We start from the raw sequence: 21,578 nt of genomic DNA on the forward strand, positions 1-21,578 counted from the left end.
ACGATTGGAATACTGATCATGAAAGAGAAATTAATAATTGCAGTTTGTGTCTGGCTGGAATTTTATGACACTAAGTCTTTCATATTTCAGAATAGAGCTGTGAAAGGAAAAGATTTGTAAAGATTTGAGATTTCACAACAAGCCTTTTTCAACTGTCGGTGGCAGACATGCGCTAGGAAACAGTAGAAAAAGAAGAAGAGGAAGCCCCTCCCTTCTTGTCCAGTGTGAACACCATGGGATAAACGAACGTTCAAGAACCCAGGTTTAGCGCGTTCTTGTGTGCACGTCATGCTCCTGGTGCGATCGCAGTTTAAGAGTTGGACAAACTGAGTTCTTGTGACCCACAGGGATGCAAGGGCCCATTTTAAGCACATTTTACACCTGAAACAAGGAAAAAAAAAAGTACAAAATCAAAAAAGAGGGATGCCTGTCAGTGGCTGGAGCCCACCTAACAAGACTGATTCAATGATAAAGGGCGATGCCTTCATTTGAGCAATTTAATCTTAAATATAAAATGAATGGATGGGTGAAACTTATGAAAAAGAATCAACCTCACAATAGTCATCTTGGATATTAAAGTAAACAGACCAAAATGTTTTAGAAATAGAATGATTTTTTGTATTTTTGTTCTGAAATTTACATCGGAGTATAACCAGTATAACCAGTGGTTATGACTGACTTCCCTATTATTACTTCTATTTTTAAACCAGCGTCCACTGGAAGTAGATTTAGGCTTAACCTTCATTTTGAGGTCAACTTGTTTCCTTCCAAAAAAAAGGAGATGTAAAATTCTGCTGAAAACAGCATTGATAAATGTAAATATTCAATTTCATGTTCTTATTTCAAAGGGTCTAGTTTTCTTTTCTTTTCTTTTTATAAGTTTGTACTGAGTTCCTAATATACCTAACAGGATGTAACAAAATACTCTCAAAATATGCCCTAACTCTTGGCCTCTTCGGAGACCACTTACAGCACAAATACATTAGAAAATAAAAAAGGAAAAGGTGCAATTCAAGCCAAACTTGGGCGGCGAGTTGCAGAAGTAGCACAGGGAAGCATCAAAATCGATGATTAATCCCACAGTTTGCTCAGGCGGCTGCTGTGCTACATTTCCGCAGGGAAAGAGATCAGGTGTTGTCTAATTTTGGTTGATCCCTCATGACTCAGTGAGGCAAAAATGATCCTTTAGAGAAATGCCTTCAATGACGGCGCTGTGGAGGAGTGTCTGTGAAAGATTACATTCAAACCCGCTCACACGCTCGCGACCTTTCCGTTGAGCGGAACAATGTGCCGCCGCAGCAGCTTTAATCCCATGTACTGGAACCTGACGGTGGCAGAAGCACAATGTAAAGGGCTGCAGATAGTTCCACACAGGGCCTGTTTATTTTTAAATAAGGATCCGTTACGTACTTCTGCAGAGGAGTGAGACGGAGAGAGCTCTTCCCTTCCCTTTGCCAAGTCTGCATCTCACAGAGGCAGCCACTCCCCTCCTGCAGAAGAGTAAGCGAGGTCAACCTGCGTCTAAATAAATGATGGCTTCTGAGTGGAAACCTGGTCACTGCGGGGATTCAGGGTGTGAGAGTGAAAAGTTCAGCAGATCTACAGGAGCAGGAGCACATCCAGATTTGTAGCTGTGGCAGAAAAAAAAAAAAAAAACACACCTTCATATTTCATGAGCACTTTTCTCCGACTTCACATGTGGGCCAGGAGCAAACCTGACGGTTTTATTGCAGCACACATAACGGGTCACCGCTGCTGAGGAGCAGGAGAGCAGCTTTAACAAGACACGCTGGGACTTGGGGGGGTGGGGGGGTCTGTCTGACTGAACAAAGCAGGAAATAAAAAATGAAATCACATAATGGCTTTTCTTTCTTGTTTGCCTGATGGCTACTTTGGCATGAAGCACGGCGTCAGAGTGGAAATCTGTCATTCTAAACCGCCGCACTTTTAGGCTCACGTCTCTCATTGCCTCTGGTCTGATTGAGTGACAGGAGCTGCTGAGCTGGAGTTTGACATCAGAGCAGATCTTTATTTCAGTTTTTCCATCTATTATAAGCTGAATCCAAGCAGACTTTACACCTTCTTTTACCATCTGTTGCAACTTTAAAGACCCACTTCGATGAAAATGGTGTTTTTTTTTAGCATTTTTTCTGATGATGGAGAACATGTATTAAGAAAATTAAGCTTCAAAATGCAATTCTTCATTTAAATCGTTGTAAACCGGGAGCAGACGAAAAGATGAAAGAAAAACTGCATATTTGTGACGTCGAAAATACGCTGGGCGGGGCAAAGCTCCCTGCTCCGCTCCATTCTGATACATCCACTTGCAGACAAATAGATCCATGAATGTCTTTGTTTTCCTCGTCTGAGCTAGAATCTGGATCAAAACTGTATGGTAAATTAACTTAAAACAATAATTGATCTCATCCACCTCCATGAATTTAAATGACTTATCGCGTTAGTTGGTTTGTGTATATTTGCATATTTAACTGTGTCATTGCAAAATTGTGTTTTTCACGTTTTGTGCATGTCTACTGGAAACACAGGTAATGTGCCATCTTCTCTTCTCCTGCACCTGAGCTTGTGCATGCTGGACAGCGTCCATCAGGGAGCTTGCATGTGCGTTTTTGGGCTGTTGTGACATCACAATCGCTCATAAATTCAAAGCGAGCGTCTTTGCCACAGCTTGATTGGCAGCGCTTTAAAAGGACAAATACTCTGAAATTATTATACTTGTTTTCTTACATAAGAAAAATGTCACATGTCAAAAACTCAAAAACAGGAAGACGCCAGTCTTCCAGTTGCCAGAGACGCTGAGGCAAGAAGATTGTTCATAACGCACAAAAAAACAAATACATTCTTATCAGCGAACAAAGTCCTTGTGCTTATTTGTGAGCAAATATTTCTCTCTATATCTACATGCCCAGGCTGTGTCCCACCAAGGTGGGGTAGCCTAGACAGGGCATCCATTCTTACCTCCCTCCTTCTCTTCCCCAAACCGTCCTCCTTCAGTGTTTGCGTGTGTGTGACTGGTCTAAGGTCTGGTCTAAGCCACACCACACTGCACCAGGGTCAGCTGCACAGCCCAGTGTGGGCACCTCCACAGCAGGGCCTCAGCCAAGGCTGGTTTCCCCTTGCCGCTTCATCCCAAGACCAGACCTCTACCACAGCCATCCATTCATCCATACACGAGCTCTCTCCACCCATCCCTGTCCTGAGCAGCCTCTCTCCGCTGCACCACAGTCATCCCTCTTGCATTTAGCGCTCTTTTTACAACCTCCGTCCATCCCATTCGCGGTCTTCCTCTCATTCTCACTCCACTCACATCAGATTCGTATACCTTTTTCACCAAACGCTCCCTTTCCATTCTTTTAACATGTCCAAACCATCCCAGTGCCTTTTGCTCTGCTCTATAAGCCAACTCTCGCATCACACCAGTTCTCTCTCGGATTACTTTATTTCTCACACGATGAGCAAATATATATATATATATATATATATATAAAACAACAACAACAAATAATTCTAAGGTTTCCAAAAAGCTTCCAGTTTAAAGTTAATAAAAGGTCAACAAAAAGAGGTACCAGGACCTGAACCACCATCTCAATACACAAACCATCACAGAAACAAAAAACCTGCAGGTGAACATGTTCTCTTAATTTGACTCTCATCCTGATCGTGTGACATTGCCATGGGATTTTTTTTTGCTCATACCCTTCAATAAATAGAAACATTTATGGTTCAACATGCTTAAAATCAGTTTGTGTTCATACATTTTCTGTATACATAGTTTTAGCTTTTTTCTTTAAAAATGAGAATGTCTTGCTTTTACAGCGCATTGCTTTTGAAAACAGCTGTGATCGTGGATGTCAGAAGTCAGATCTCTGTCTCTCCCCTCTGGTCACCAGCAGGAATCATCTCCAGAGTTCAAACCACACTACATCTCCCAGCAACCCCAGCGCACACTTCCTGAATGCCGCACACCTGACTCCCATTCACCCAACCAATATCCCAGTTACACTTAAGCACTGCACTGAGCCTCACTCAGTGCAAAGTATTATTTGTGCCACTCTGCCTTCTTTACCGAGCGTTATATCCAGGCCTGATCTTCTGCTTTCCTGACCCTGACCTGTATGTGACTGTTTGCCTGCCCCGACTCTCGCCTGGTCTTCTATTTCGCCTTTGATGCTCCCTACAGCCGTCATCGAGATAGTATTGAGCGCCAACCTCCTTGCTGATTCAGCTGTTGGAGGAACTCCTCTGATCTACAAGTGTCGGCCCCATCAAGGCACAACACCTACCCCCCCCCCCCCCCCCCACACACACACACACACACACACATGACACTCACGAAAACAAATAGCACACGCCACCATCCTGCCATGCAGAAAAAAGTACAGATGTCCAACCAGTCTGCTACACCAACTACTTAACACTTCGTTCTCGCAGGAAACCCGCAGGATTTACGCTGTCAGATGTCAAGATTCACAATAAAACAGAACTTCTGCCTCAGGCTAATTTTAGCTCAAAATACATCTTTGAGTTCTGCGTAATTTTGTGACTTTAACAAGGATTTCAGATGATAGAACAACACATCAATCTGCTGGGAGGACTGTAGAAAAATGAGACACCTCTTTGTAAATGACAGAAAATCTTTTAGCCTGTAGCTGAGTTAAATCCTGCAAATGATTATTAGTGCTACCATAAACAATACGTAAATAAATATAGCATAAGAATAAAGTAATTCAATTATGGAATAAAAAACGTTTTATTCTTTTATTTTAAAAGGAAGACATTTTTGAAAATAAAGTTGTCCATTTACAAAAAAGTATATTTAAGAGAATCTTGAGCTGTGTGATGTTTGTCTGCAATATAAATTAAAGAGGAAATGTTTGATTGCTTTTTGTTTGGACATATTATAAGATAAATGTAACACTTTTATTCAGAAAAAGCACGTTTCTTTTTTTTTTTTTTTCATTTTTCATTTCTTTTTTTTAATGTAAAATTGTAACTTGCTGATGCAAATTTACAGCTTTATTTCTGTAAATTTGTTCAAAATAGCTGAATTTTTTTTGTGTTGTACAACTTTGAACCATCCATCCATCTTCAGTCTATGCAAAGATGCCCAGACTTCCCTCTCCCCGGCTGCTTCCTCCAGCTCTTCTAGGGGGAATTCTGTTACATCGCCCGTATTGGCATCACCGGGGCCCCACTCTGGAGCCAGGTCTGGGATTGGGGCTTGCAGGCAAGTGCCTGGTGATCGGGGGTCCCTCGGCCGCCCATCCCCAGTCATGGAACTTGTATTGTACTTTTTCCTCAACTTTTTATTAACTTAATTTTCGTAACATTTTACTTTTTTCTTATCATGTTACGACTTTCTTCTCATATATTTGTTTACTTTTCTTCTTTTATGGTGGCCGTGTAGTATACTCCTACAATTTAGGCTTTATCCTAGTGTTGGGCCTTAATGAGAGCAGAGGTGGAGATGAAAAATGCTTAAAAAATAAGACAGGACGACTCAGCTTTCATGTGGAAACAGAATAAAACAAAGTAGATATAAGTAAAAAGCCCCATTGAAGTTTAATGATCCATTCTTCATTTCTGCGTAGTTATAACCTCATCCGCACAAAGTTTTCTGCTAATGTCATTTTTTGAGTTTCATTATCCCAAATGGTTCTTTTTAAGTCAAAGTAGGAGATTTTCAATGTTTTTTTTCTTGTTAAATCTAGCTTTTAAGTATCATCAAATCAGTTCCTTTTTCTTGCAAAATTCATCCTCAGATTTAAAAATCCCTTCAGCTAAATGTTTTTAAAACTAAAGACTTGATCTCTTTAGCTCTAAAAAATGATGAGTGTCACAGAAGCAGAAGATTTAAGCACAAAAATAACAGCTTATCACCAGGCGCTGTGGGAAAATTGCACATAAAAGAAAGAGTGAAAGCAGAAACAGCTGTGGATTCCCTCGTATGCTTTACAGTTTGGAGCCATTTACAGTGTGACAGCTTACTAATGTGTGTTGGTGTTCGAGGCTCACCAGGGTGCTGAGGTGGCTGCGCGTGCTCACAGCGTGCTTGAGAGCCAGTTTAATCATGGAAGGCAGCCGAAGCACCACCGCCTCCATGTCCTGCTCTCCTCTCATGCCCCCAGCCAGCTTCCCCAGCCCCTCAATGTATCTCCTCCAATGGGGCTGCACCTCCGCCGCTCCCCCGAGGCAGCTCTGCATCACGGCCTGACAGAAGCCCCTGCAGGGGGGCGGGCCGAGCACGCCCTGGCAGTGCGGGCAGTACCACAGCCTGAGCAGGGCCCGGCTGCAGTCTCTGCTGGGTCGCAGATGGTGCGTGGTGTTGACTACCTCGATGCCAAGGTTCAGCGCCTGCAGAAAGACTCGCGTGGCCAGGAGGGAGCGAGACAAGCGTGTCATTATCAATTTAGGATAAGGGCCAAAAGCTCCCGAGTCCTTCCAGGCTCCCCGCAGACACTCCTCCTTCACAGAGGCCACGTTTCCCCCGAGGAGGCGGTGGTGCGTGAGGGGAAACAGTTTGCCGAGGAAAACGGTGACCATGTTGTCCACCGTGGAGTCTGAGCCGAGGGTGTAGAGGGACATGTCCCGGAAGAGCTGCACGACCGAGCCCTGGGCTCCACTCCCCAAACCCGGGAACTCCGACTTCAGCATGGCCAAGGTGGAGTTGCGGCCATGACGCAGCACCAGGTCAAAGGCTTCTAAAACGAGAGCAAAAGAGGAGCACAAGAGTCAATGAAGCCGTTTGAAAGCATCCCACTGAATGATTTATCCCCAGTAAACACAGAAGCCGTGCCAGACTGTGAGAAAAACAAGGATCGGTGGAGCTGGAGAACACGAAACCCCCAAATAGATGCTACTCCCTCCAAACAACAAATCCGCGATCAAAGGGAGAAAAGGCTGCCCACGCACAACCTCTTTTTCTCTTTACCCAGTTTTCCTGATCGGCTGTGTTCTCTTATGGGAGTTCTTAACCATGAACACGCACACACTTACACAGACCCCTTATATAATAGATAACAACTTGATTCATAAGCGCAACAAAGCATCTGCAGCAGATGAAAAGGGAAACACCGTGTTTTTCTCTTCCATACAAGAACCCGGCTGTCGAAAAAACAAGTTAACAAAATCGTTGAAAGACCACACCGTCGTCACTACGGCTGTCAAGAGAGCATGGATGAAAGGGGGGAACAAAGCAATCAGGCAAAAGACTTTTTCAACAAGGTGGTAGGAGGTTGGATTTAAGGCTCCATCACTGAACTTAGCAGGGGAGCCGAGGCTCGGCGAAATGAAGCTTTGGAAAAGAGAGTGGCTGCAGACGCCAAAATCCCATCCATGCCACCACAAGACCACTTAATCACTTTGCTTGGAGTTAGAGCCACTACTGCTCTTTGAGGACAGAAAAGTAGGGGGGCGGCAGCTCAGTATTTCATTTTTCTCTTTTGATTTTCCGCGGACAGTTTTATATCTTCCTCTGTCATGGTTTTCGGGGTCAAGTGAGGCTTGTCGGCGATCATGGAGCGGCGTTTTCTGTAACCCTCATGCAACCCTCATCGATTTTTACACTACAGTACATTATAAACATGTGACCTGAGCGGGTTTGACACACTTAAAGGTTTTCTTTCACTTATATTTATGAACAGTGAAATCTCTCGGGTGTTAGGGCTACCATAACAATAAAATAAATGTACTAGAATATAGACGTAAAGTTATGGGGGGAGAAAAAGTCATATTTTTACAAGAAAAAAGCTGTAGAATTATGTGTAAAAAAGTCAAAATTTTACAAGGATAAAGTTGTAATTTCATAAATTATAATTTGAGAATTTACAATATTAAAGTACTATATTTATATAAATAAATAAAAGGCTAACAGAGCTGTTTTCAAGAGTTTGGGACTTTGTAGGACCACAGAGAAACTAAAACAGCATTTTTGCTGTTATGAATGCTCAGAAAGTAGTGGTGGAAGTGTGATGGTCTGGGGAAGCTTTGCATTTTGGCATCCTGGACATTTTCTCCTTTTGTAATTGTTAGAATCGTGTCAACGTCTGTGTCACCTCCACCAGAAAACCCTGAAAGATAAAGTTTGACCTTCAGAGGCCGTGACCTTGAGGGAAACTCCCAGAGGTTCTGCATTAATGAGCAAAAACTCACCTGGATTCATCTCAAAACAGAATATTATAGCTTGGGTTAAATCTTGACTTTAATGTTCTAAAGATCCTATGAGGTTGAAGAGGTTGCTGGTAATCCTCACAAAAACCCCTCAAATGTAAACAAATGAATAAAAAACGCAAAGAGAACCAGAACAAAACTCATCCACTGCCTCATAAAATACGCAGTCACTTTCAGTTTTTGTTTTTATTGCTTGTTATTGGATGAAATAAACACTTAGGAAACATCTTTGTTTTTATCTAAGCCATTTTCAGTGACAAAGAATTGAAAAATGAGTAAATGGGAACGACACTTAGACAATAAAAGAATGGAAGTTTTGTTAATAGCATTGAAAGCTGCAGCTCTTTCAGAGACTTTCATTCATTATTACCAAAACATCAGGACAGAAAATTGCTCAATACCACAGATCCTCCGTGATCCTGCAGACAAAATGGGACTTTTGGCTTCAGTATAAATAGAACTGCATCATTTGCTGCATTTAATGTTGGCTCTCGGATTTCTTTTGCCGTTGTTTCTGTGGTCCAGGGATGTCATTTCAACACATGATAGAATCAGTCAGTTCTTTAGGAAATGGGTAAACCGAACTTTCACCTGTAAAATGAACCTTTTGCTGTCTTTCCAAGTTTGTTTTTGACCTTTTCTGGTCAAACCTGAACATCTCAATGTTAACAAAATTTTAAAAAAATAATAGAGAAAAAATATTTATTTATCACAGGGTAACAGGGACCCTGCTAACCTAGCAGTCAGGTGAAGGTGGGGTCCACCCTGAACAGGTCACCAATATAATATTTAGTTATTTTAAAATTATTTGATTGCATCTTTATCCCATGAAAAAATGGAAACACTGTTTGTGTAGATCCAACAAAGGTTTGTAAGTATCTGCACTTTACCCGTTTGTGTCAACCTGTCTCGGGGCTTGATCACACCTGGAAAAATCAATACCAAACTGTGCTAGAAGAATTTTTATCCGGTCCGACCAGCATTTAGTCCGAAACAGTTTAGGTTTGAGCTCTGATAAAAATCTTTGTCATGCCTCAAACACCAGGTTGAAGTTCAGTCTTTGTGAAGTTTTATTGTCTACGAATATATATCTAAAAAAAAAAAAGTCTTGGGAAGCTATTTAGGATCATGTTGGTTAAAAAAAAAAGTATACCAGTATTCACAATCTAAAACACATTTAATTTTTTATTATTTTATTTATAAGCACCATAAATATTGCTACAGAAAAAAAACAACGGATTCTCTGTATCTGGCCCGCTTGTGGAAGCTGGCCACGGTACAGTTCACGTCAACGTGCCGGGGCACAGAACAGACTAATCTGTCAATAAACTCTACTTCAAGGCCAAAACTACTAAGGTATCTCAGCTTTAATTAAAGCGCATCATGCATATCATACGAACGTTTTATGTTTTCTTATAGGGAGTAAGTTCAGAGTGCTCAGGTTTAGCACCAGCAGGTATCTGGATGAATGTATTTTTTAAAGGTTGTGATTACTCTGTAGTTAGCAGATGTGTCCTTAGAGGCAGCTTGTCCATGGAAGACTCGTTTGAGCAAACTCATGAATTACCTTAGTGTGAGGCAGAAGGACACAGCGCTGCAATGCCGCATGCACGCTCAGCAGAACAGTTGCAGGGAAAGGAAAAGCATCAGAGGAAGCGAGTGTGAGGAAAAGTTTGGGAGCAGCAGCACACATCTGCTTCTTCAAGTCCTGCTGCGTCTGGAAGTGCTTCCCTCTGCGGCCAGATGGCAAGATCAACAGCTGAAAGGCCCACACACATGAAGAATGAATAACCCATTGTAATACAGTTTTTCATTTCTGGAAAGAAGTGAAAAACACTCAGATTAGCAGGGACAAAAACTGCCGCCTCTCCTCTCCTCCTGCATCAAACTCTGCTGCTTTCTGTTGTATCTCTTGCGCCACAAAGAGGAGAGGAGAGCCACTGTGAAATGGTAAGAGACTAGAGGGCTCTCTTCATAAATGAAATACAGTGGCTCTGAGGAGCTTGGGTCAGGATAAAAAAAACCATTGTGAGCCCATTTCCTGCACACGCTGCTCATTCTCCCTCATCACTGGAAGCCTGGCTGGGATCAGGTATCCTTTAATGGAGGCGAAAGGGGTTTGCATGTCAGCGACCCGTGACTTGGAGGATGCAACGGCACGATGCACATTAGCAGAGCAGAAAGCCACAGAATTGGATCGGTCTCAAAATTAGCAGTGGCTCGCATGAAGTCACTGTCACAGATTGATGCAAAGAGATGGTCGCTGGAAACCGGCTTCCTGTGAGATCGAAAGGTTTTTTTACCCGACAGATCGGCTGAAGGAAATGTCCCCGTTTACCTCTCCTGCACCAGCCAGATAATGTTTACTCCTAGGATTTGGCTCCTCTCAGCTTCCACTTCTTATCAGATCTTCCACATCAACCAACAAATGAAAGGTACTCACAACATGATGATCATTTCGTATGCCCACTAAAGCTGCGAGTGCTTTGATGGAAATATCTTTTTTCTCCACACATCACGTCATAAATCATGCCCTCTAATTACTCACCCACAAAGCTAATACTTTTGTGCCACAACCAGGTCAGTTATTTCTGACATTCCAACAGCTTTGAGTGCCTGCAGCTCTGCCACAAACAGGCAGTCAAACCCTCTATGTCTGCTCCGTCAAATTAACATATTTGTTGCTAAAGAGGCTAACTCAGCGGCGCACGCGACGCTCATTTGATGCCATTAGGTTGACACGTTGCCTCATCCATCAGACAGCCGTACACCCATCAACCCCCAAAAAGAGGACAGGAGAACATCTATAAATGACTCGTCGGCAAGACTCATCCTTTTTGGCTGATGGAGTTTCACCTCTTGCTGACACTGGGGAGGATGGAGGAAAACATCTGGACTCCGAAGCTGGGCCGAGAAGACTGGCAAGATGGCTCACTTTTGAGAGATAATCAGTGTAGATTTTCTTTTTTAATTGGCTTTTTCCAGCTCCAGAGTCTTATCAATAGATATATATCCCAGCAGCTTTATTATTTAATGAGCCAGCCAATAACAGGAGGATTAAGGGCTCTCATGTTTTGCAGGCCTCTTTTTTCTGATGTGAAGTTTGCCCTTTCTTCTAGAGGGGTGGAAACGAAGCGATGGAGCTTCTGGTAAAGCCTTTATGCAATCAGGCCAGGAGGCCAAATGGACAGCGGGGCAGAAAGAAGCTCTCATTAGGTTACTCCATCTGCTAGAGAGCCCGTCTTCACACACATGCAACTGCAAGGATTTACACCGTCAAGTGACAACGCACAGCGGCAACCAGGTGGCGACAGCGTGGGCCAACATTTGGCAAACTGCGGTGGCAGAAGAAGGTGTGAGCCAGGTAGAGGAACCAAACATCACACACTCCCTGGAGCTGATCCTTCCTTTCATTAGTTCTTCTGTCATGATGAGAGAATTTCTGGAAGGAGTGACTTCATGGCAGAATAAACTAAGAAGCAAAGAGACAATGAAGCCTTTGGAACTAAAGCGTGTTTAGTTTTTATTTAAAATCTAAGTGTTCAGACCTGTTTGTTAAAAGATGACATTTTTTAGGCTGAATAATGGTGGGTGGATGGAGTTTTAAAACACCTTTAATGACAAGTCACCATTACACAAAGAAATTATTCACATCACAACAGAAAGAAAAAACAAGGCAAAGGAAACAAATTAAAAACGTCAGCAGTAAAGAGTCACCATTAACAGAACACAAAAGATTTTGTACAGCCCATGTATTAACAAATACATTAAGTGTGTGTGTGAGCTTGTATAAACTAAACTCGACCCAACCTAGCCACCAAAAGTCTCACTTAAGGACCTCGTCTGACCCAACTCTCCATATCCGATTTTCTTCGTCATTCACAGCCTCCCCTGAAAGAAAATTCAACAAAACATGGCCTCCAAATATTTGGCCCATAAATAAAACAAATAAACAAACAGAAACTGTTCCCCCATCCCCTGAAAGAAGGAACTAAGAAGGGAAAAAAAAGTTCCGTCAGACGTCGGCAGAGCAAAAAAAGATGTTCCACTGTTTCAGTAAATGAACAAAGGCAAGGCAAGTTTATTTGTATAGCACAATTTGTACAGAGCGTTATTCAAAGTGCTTCACAAAACAGGAAAATGCATTAGAATCACAATACATAACAGTGTAACGATTAAAAACATACATAAGCATCATAAAATGTACTTTAAAAGAAAGGAAAAAAAGAAAATGGAAAAGAATCTAATCTAATCGAATCGAACCCACTGCAGACAGTTGCATAAACGAGTATCTCCAGGTCTGGCTTTGACACTGTTTTTGATTTTGGCAATGTTTTATAGATGGTAAAATGCTGCTGATGTTACTGACTTGATATGACCTTGAAAGTTCAGGTCAGAGTCCATGATTACCCCTAGGTTTCTGACTTGATTTTAAGGCTTTAGAGACAGAGAGTGAAGGTTACTGCTGACACTTTCTCTTTGTTTCTGTGGACCAAAGACTTCAGTCTTGTCTGAGTTTAGCTGGAGAAAGTTGTTTTGCATCCAAGCACTGACCTGTTGGATGCAATAACTGAGTGAATCCACTGCCCCATATTCACCTGCTGTCAGTGACACATAGATCTGAGTACCATCTGCATAGTTGTGATAAGATATTTTATTACTGCAAATTAACTGACCTAGTGGCAGCATGTAGAGGTTGAACAAAAGGGGTCACAGGATTGATCCCTGGGGCACACCACAGTTCAAAGCCATGCAGTCTGAGACACATCTCCCAATTTTAACAAAATATTTCTTGTCTTCGAGATAGGACTTGAACCAACTTAGGGCAGATCCAGAAATTCCAACCCAGTCTTGGAGTCTGTGTAAAAGGATCCCATGATCAACAGTGTCAAAATTTTGTCATCAAATTTGCTCTTCTTCAGGAGAGGTAAGCGACAAAATGGACACCCATCCCCCATGCCAGGGTTAAGGTGCACCAGATATCTGTTTGCGGCTACGATCCCATGCACAACCCTCCACTGGAGGTCGTCCTTTCTCCCCAGGAGCTTTGTACAGGGATCTCCAACAGCCCAGCTTGCAGGAGGAGACAACACCATCATGCTATGCCAAAGTGTCGAGGCGACCAAATTAACAAGAACTCTATCCCCTGAAGGAAAGCTGAGGTAGCCGGTATTTCCATTTAGACAGTCTGAAACACACTCCCAAATGTATTCATTAAAACTTAATCCCATCCATTCCCCAAACAAGATTCCCAGGCAAAAAAGGCAACTTGGAGCCCACCCAACATCCCAATAGTAGAGCTGTGCTCTTACACCAGTTGGCTGAAGAAGTTTTCTGGAACAGATCCAGAATATCACAAAGAGAATCAACGTCTCCCTGATGCCGTACAAAAACTGTAACATCATCTGCATATGCGGACACCACAATATGGCTTGCGGGACAACTCTGGCAGCATCAACCCTGTGAGCAGAGTACGTAGCCTATGCAGGAAGGGTTCAATGGCAAGAGTCTAAAGTGGTCCAGAAAGGGGACATCCCTTTCTGATAGGGAGAGATAGCGACAGTGATAGTGCACAGACATTGACGTGGAAGACAAATTCTTCTGTTCTGGCTTAGGTAGGAGGCCATTTTTTGTGTAAATATGAGACACATATTCATAGCAATGCTTAATATCTAACAACGCTTAAAATCTTTTCACCATAATATGGTTTCTCGATTCACAACAATTTGAACAAAGAAATACTCATGAATGCAATTTTGAACTGAATTTTCTTTACATATGTCCTCTGTCATTAGAAAAAGGCCACAAGAACACATTAAAAAGACCAACAACATGATTTTCACCCATGTGGTTCTTTAAAGCCTCTGCCAGATCAGCCTTCTAGACATAAAGTCGGAACATCTGGAACCAGAATGGTGATGACCACAGCACGGAAAATCTAGCCTGAACATGGCCCAGTACAAACCATTTGGGCACATGACCCCCGGTCCAGCCTATGCAGTCTACTATCGACCACACAGCCTTTGTGTGAATGTTTACATCAGGATTTCTTTGCAGATGGTCAAACGCAAGTGAAACAGAAAATGAACCAAATTTCATAAAGACCTTCAGGAAACCGTTGGTCTTAAACAGCTTCAAACAATCTATTCACCGCGTATACGTCCACCAACACAAATCCATGAAAAAACATTGAAAAGTAGATCTGCTTGTGTAACGCTACTTTGTGGTAACTTGGTACCTTCGTCTGTCTTTCCACATAAGCAGCAACATGTCTGTGCCACACTGTCGGGTCACCCGTGTGCAGCTATCTGGTGTCTGAATACCTCAGTATATTGTCTTTTTAATCTCATCACCACCATGGTTTGGCATGCGGTCCAAGCCCCCAGTCTGCATGTGCTCCGTTTTCTGCCAATTCTGTCTGCCAGACGTCCCCGTGCTCCGCATGCCCGCTAAGCTCTCATCAAACCATGCAAAATTAAGGATGACAAGAATTTTCAGCTTGACCGTTTCCGACTGGTCCGTAATATTTATCGTTTTTGAAAATTGTCTCGATTCTGCAGAGAAGCTTGTGTTGATTGTGCACAGAATGAGTGAAAGTTTGGATTTTTTTCCTTCAAGTTAAACAACCAGACATATAGTGATTTATACTGTTTCTAGTTTTATTCTAGACAATGTAAAATAAAACATGATGAGAGGCATGTCTGTCCTGTTGTTAGGTTTTTTTGTAAAAAAGGTATTTCACAAATATATTTTACCAGTTTTGCAGAAATGTTTCAAGAATGCTGCTGAAAATGACGGTTGCAAGCTCATTTATCTTTTGAATAACATTATCCCATGATTCTGCTGTAGAAGTAGAAATTCAAACAGATTTATTGTTTTCACAGGTAATTTAGAAATCTGCTAAAATGTAAGAAAAAGAAAAGAAAAAAGAAATTTGCAAAAATATAAACAACAATTTGAGTGCAATCAGTGTATTTGCAGCCGAAGGGGTCATTTTATATTTTTAATCCTGATGGCTAGTTTTGTTTAATTTCAGTCGTAGTAAACCATTAGCAGTTTTATATTTTATCGGAGACTAATAGCTAGTTCGGTTCCTTCATTAAGCCTTTTTTTGTTTTCTCAATAAAGTCAAAAATTTCAATTTTTTAGAGATATTCTCTTTATGAAAGACAAAAAATAAAAATAAAATAAGCTAAGCTAAAAATAAAAATCACAATAAATAGCAATAACAGGATTTTACTGCTGGTGCATCGGTACCATTGATTCTATTTGAGAACTGGACTGAGTGACCCCCCCCGCCTTCCAAACAGGAAGTACCCGCTGGCTACAATAAACCAAAATCCCGTAGACTTGTATAGAGAAACAAACAGCTGTTAGTCATTCTATTTGTCTCGGATCTATGTTTTTGCTGGGGGTTTTTAACCAAATTTTTTCCATGATATTTTTTAGTAGGGGTGTGGACTTCCAACAAGCTTTCTCCTGATTGGTGATAGTGGGTGCCGTAGAAACGTTGACCCGGGCCAATCACTGCTCACCAATGTAATGTGGCTCCAAAATGGCAGCGTCCATATTGCCCAATAAAAAATAATAATAAACGGCGACTTCATTTCATTGAAGCTGGAAGTAAACAATTTTCTATGAGCGATGTCATGCTGTTAATGATCCAAACAAATAAGGTTTTTATACCAAAATAAATGAAACGCATCGTTAAATTATAACGATTGGCTCAAAATTCCAGAAGTTTTAAACCCTGAAGACCAAACTCGAGCTCAGCCTGGCAGTTTTCTCCTTGTTGCCATTGACTGCATTGATCTCTGAAGCTGTGCTCCCCGTCGAGGTCAAAGGTGAGCGGTTTCTCTGCCACGAGCAGGTGAACAGCCGCAGTCAGAGGACGCGGCACACAGCAGAATAGAGGACACAGTGAGGTGTAAAGGATGAAGGGCAGAAAAAATACACAACAGCAGAGGCGGAGGAAGAAAAGGAGGAGGAGGGGGTTGGAAAATGGTGCCAGGTCTCGTAGAGGGAAACATTCAGCGAGGCGGACTTTGAAGCTGCATTCAAAGGCAGCTGGAGTCAAGCAGTGCCAGAGCCATGAGATACATCGAACACTCCTCGCCAAAACTCTGCCGCACCTACGAGCGACCCGACACCTCGGCTGCCAGGCAGACGAAATACTCATCTTCAGACTCGCTTAGAAAAAAAAAAAAAAAGAACGGTTGTTCCGGTAATAGACTTACTGCCACTGCACAGATGGACACAGCAAGGCAGGACACACAAACACACCCACAGCTCCTGCTGCTCTCCAGGGTTATGACTTAAGGTTGTGGGGGGAAAAAAAGATTCAGCAGCCCATCCAGAATATGAGAGAGAGGTCACGTCGAACACAGCTTGAGTGCTCGATTCCAGACGAAGCTTCCAAGTCCTAATAAGTCCGTTTGCATCTCTGCGCAGATCTGAACGGTTCGAGACGAATCAAAGCACGCTGCATCCTACTCTGACCTTTTCTAAAACATTTGATATTTCCGCGTTAAAACTCCAGATTTTCAGATGAAAGGGCATGGGAGGAAGTGAACTTGAAAAAAGCTGCAGGGGCGTTGGGCGTTAAAGTTTTTATAAACAGATGGGCTCACAGCGTGACAGAAGATGCAACGAGAAGCACCAGAGACGGAGAGATGGTGTGAAAAACAGCAAGGGACAGACGGCTGCTTCGACTGTAAAACCGTTAAAGATAAAAAAATTAAAAAAACATTCTGGTTCGGTTTTGGAACATCTTTGAAACAGATCTTTAGATCTTCATCAACGAATATAAAACAAAAAGCTATTTTTAATCAATCATTAATTACCAAACTGCCAAACTAGATCTTCGTGATGATATGAGACGTTCAGGTGTGTGTGAGTGTTTTTGTAATCGACTGCTCGAGGCCCTGAGGGCTGCAGGACATCAATGACAGCTTCACCACTGAGCTGCAGAGTGAAGCTTGATTCATCTCCTCACAGCTTCAAACTGGGACTCAGAAGGATGCAACGTTTTGATGCTCGCAGGTGAGCATCCCAGTCCCGTTTCCCCTCGACAACAGCTTCGTGAAATGAATTCTGACTTTGCTGTTTGGTGGAAAGTTCGGAGTTAGTTTGGCAGTTGGCGTCAACTCAAATCACTCGACTAATCGAACGTTTGATTTGTTTCTACGGTTTCAAACGAAAGCCTCCCACTGCTGAGCGCTCAAACTTTAGATCAAACTTTTATGAGAGAGCAGGTAACCTGAGGGAGGAACGACACTGCAGATTTGATGTAAAACATGAAAACGAAGGCTTTTCACCTGCAGCTGTTAAAAAAAAAAAGAAGAAGCAGTTGGATGGGGTGGAAAGGAGCGAGCTTGGCTTTTACTTGCAGGCAGAATGCAACCTTAGCAGGTCCTGAAAGAAATCGTTTGGCTCCGCATTTCGCTGCACAGCTTCTAGGAGCAGTTGTCGCCGAGGAGGAGGGTAGCGGGGCTTCAAAACGCCCGGTCAGGAGGGCAGTGAGGTCAGGCGGGTGAGAAGGAAAAGGATTGCATGGAAATGATCAAAAATAACTGGAGGCTACAAAAAAGATGGAGCAGATTGATTCGTGCTGACTTAACAAGTGCTGGAAAGATCGATTTGCAGCAAAACTCAGAAACGTTGAAACGGAGAAGGGAGAAAATCAAGTTAACAGTGAAAGAAAGGATTTAAATGTTGAGAAATAAAGCATCAAGCAGGGAGTGTAATCATTGACTTTACACGAGAACTGGACTGAGTAACATTCCAAACACGAAGTACCCGCTGGCTCCAGGAAGCCAAAATCCCGTAGACTTCTATAAAGACAAACAATTGGTACTCAGTCATTCTATAATAAGCATTCTTGCTCTGCTACCTTTTTCAAAATCCTCTTGATGATCCTCATTTACTCACTCAGACCAATCACTGCTTACTGATAATATCTGCCTCCAACGTAGCGGCGTCCATATTTAGAAAGAATGGCGACTGAGCCAGAAGTAAGTTTTTTTGTATGGGTGACGTCACACTCACTCGGTCCAGTTCTCATTTACAGTCAATGGTGTGAAGCAGAGACAGCTGTAAGGTCTGATGATGACAGATAACGCCTTTATTTAAATGAAAGCTGAAGGAATCAGGCATCTCAAATAGAGAGAGGGTGACAGGAAAGAAGCTGAAAAAGCCTCATTTAAAATTCACAAAATCGTTTCAATCTTATTAGTCTTCAAAGGGACAAGTTCAGCGCCCGTCCTGTCGACTTTAGACAGAGTTATCATTCTATTTGCGTGTTTGTGAGCGCATGCATGAAAGCAGCTGACAACAAGCTGGCCTGTTCCTGCCATGTTTTGAATTGAACAGAACTCTCTGCTTACATCTTCAAACCCTTTCAAGTAAAAAAGGAGAAGTCTATTTTTTTTTCTGCTTTCAGTCAGTGTGAAAACATGCATGACATTTGAAAAAGTCTTCAGCGTTTCAAAATTCTTCTGCAGCTCCAGAATAAAAATGTTTTTTAAAAAAACAGTAAAGGAACGTCAGCACTGGCGAGCAACAAGAAAGAAAATTCTTTAACTAAAGTGAGAAGTGATCGTGTTTTATTTTAAGTGGCAACATCTCTGGAGGAAACTGCTTAGCTGACATGAAGTGGAGGGTTTGTGTTTATTCTGATGGAAGTGTAATACAAACCAAACAGCAAGTTGTTGTTATTTAGGCACATCCTTTAGTCAAACATCCCACACAGGCAGATCAAGAGCAAGGAGCCAGCTAAATGAAAGAAAAACCCAATCAAAGAACTTAGAATTGACTAAATGAATGAAAAAAAAAAAATCAATCTTTAAATGTATTTTCATTGCATTTTTTATCAAATTTCTGTCATAACTTCTTATTTTTCACCCTATAAGTGTATTTTTCTTTTTAATGATGCATAAAATATCAGTTATTACTAATTTAAGACATAAAGCTGCATGTTTTAAGCAGCTATCCTTGAATAACATCTATTTAAGAGCGGCTTTCCAGGCTTCAAGCTCTGTTTTTTTTTAATAAAAACCGCAGCAAACTGAACTAAAGCAGCTCAATAAAGAGAGTAAAAGCACTAAAGACTATACTCCGCTTCTTATTATTAGCACAAACTTGGCAGCAGTCGCCACTGGCAAGCTGTCCGACATGATGTAACAGAGTCATTATTTTCAATTACTGTTTTACAACGCTGCAGTAAAATATTGATATGGCACCCTCCGCTGTAAGTGGGTTTAACAACACCTCGGGTCTCTCCTCCTACAGATGCACCAGATGGTCCAGAGATCTGAGACTGAAACAGTCTTTTTAAACAAGAAGTACAAATTCTGTTCTGGGTTTAGGCATTTTTATGGATTTAGTTTGCCATTTGGTCATAAAGCCTCCTCGTCTTAAACTAGAAATATCGGAAAAACATTATGTAAGGGTTAATTGCAGATGAAGTACTTTGCGGGAGCAACCCTCCGACGCGGTTCAGGCTTCCACGGCGTGCGTTAAAAAGTCATAATGCACACTTTGAAGGCCATTAACCCGCTAATACCATGGTCACTTACAAAAGCAATAAATATTAACCAGTTTTTAGTCCTTAATTCTTGTTTTTTTTCCGATTTGGATCAATTTTCTCACAAAAAGCGGACAATTTGTTATGTGGTGCGGCTCAACAAAAAGCATTTAAGCTAGGTGACCGGAACTTCTTTTTTCACCGTGCGCTTATCCTGTGGTATATCACTTTTTAACGCACACCCAGCAGCCAATCAGAATCGAGTATTCACCTGGACCATGGTATAAGAGACTAATGATGAACACGAGATGTCGCTATCGAACTGTTATTGCGTTAAACGGCAGAAATTTGGGAAATTGACACAGTCAGTTTTTTATTTGGGGTGATCTTTACTATTGTCTTAATTCTTGAGGAAATAAATATCAAACTAATAAAAAAAGGGTTTATTTTTATCCATTATTAGTAATATTAAAAGAAACATTCACTAAAATTAAGACTAAATAAGAAAAGCACTCATGTAAATAACAATAACCATAACTTACATGTGATTTGGTGATTTTTCTTTTTCCTTTGGAAAAGAAACATTTAAAGCAGCTGGATAGACATTTAAAACCAAATTGTGACCAATCTGCAGTCAAACAAAAACACATTCAGTCTGAAATACAGAGCCGACAGTAGAAAGAGGAGGTAAAAAAAAAAGTAATAACATAGAGGTCTCCTTGAACAGGGAGGTTGCAGACATTTTGAAACTCTGGTAATCAGTTGAAAATCAGAGAGCAGCAATAAAACGGAGGTTTGTCTCCAAATGTACCTTTGGATTGATAAAGTCCAAATGGGTTTTAGCTGTTCATGTCGAGATGTTCTGTTCCTTCTCCTTGTTTGACAGAATCTAACATGTTCTCACCTTTGCTGACATGGTAACCAGAGACGGTGATGTCAGTGCTAACATGGTTTAAATATCTAAACATGACACGGCATTCTCAGGGCTTCCATTATGGTCTGGGATGAAAATAGCATTGCTGCTGAAACAAAACACAAAAGAGTGGTTGTTTCTATACAGTGGACGAAGAGATTACTAGTTCTTTTAAAGGAGATGCTTCATTCATGCTGCAGGTGAGGAACTGGATGCAAAGCAAAAGAAAAATCATGAAGATCCAAAGAATGAAGAAGACCAAACGTAAGCAGGTGAACAAGCACGATCACAGAAAGAACCACATCAACCAAGGTGGGTTTGTGCTGGAAGAGGGACTAACAAATGGAAAAAAAAAACAGAAATGTACAGAACAAAGTTTAGAGTTATTGAAATAATATCCATTTTGGCAATGTTTGGTTTTGGATTGAAAGGTGACAATCCCTGATATTATTGAAACAAACTGAAAGTTAATACAAATGTCTGAGGTAGAGCAACCAGACAAACCAAACTAGAACAAAAAGAAAAAAATTAACAAAGTAAAAAAAAGTATGTCCACGGGGGGGACAGACAAACCGAAAGCAGCCGTGTGTCATTAAGGAAACAGCCAAGACAAGAGCAGAGCAAAGCTGCAGATCAGGATGAAAGCGGCGAGGACGACCCACAGGATGAAAGGTAGAAGTGGACCAAAGGGAGTGAAGGATGTCAGCACCGTGCATGACCAACAGAGGCTAGAGCCGCATAAAATGTCAGCCTGACAAAGAGCAAGGCATAGAAAGTTACAAATCATCTCCTCAGTCAAGATGGCGAAGTGATCAAGTAAAGGTGGGATCCACTATTCTGCTTCGTTTTTTCTCTTTCTTGACATGTTTTGGACCAAACCATTCGCTGATCAGTTAATGCTGGAGCCGCTGGATTTCAGGTGGTTTGGTCTGCTTCAGTCTTTGCTTTGATTAC

General features: G+C 41.7%; 1 protein-coding gene across 2 annotated transcripts in view; it reads right to left on the minus strand.

Moving 5' to 3' along the window:
- gpc3 (glypican 3) overlaps positions 1-21,578 on the minus strand; it is a 154,414-nt gene that overhangs the window by 64,185 nt on the left and 68,651 nt on the right. For both annotated transcript variants that reach the window (XM_078954378.1, XM_078954379.1), the window contains exon 3: positions 6,034-6,719. In XM_078954378.1, the coding sequence (XP_078810504.1) occupies positions 6,034-6,719 (686 nt within the window). The remainder of the gene's footprint in view (positions 1-6,033; positions 6,720-21,578) is intronic.

This window comes from Oryzias latipes, chromosome 10 (genome assembly GCF_053564925.1).
Source record: "Oryzias latipes strain Hd-rR chromosome 10, Olatipes_Hd-rR_3.1".
Lineage (NCBI taxonomy): Eukaryota > Metazoa > Chordata > Actinopteri > Beloniformes > Adrianichthyidae > Oryzias > Oryzias latipes.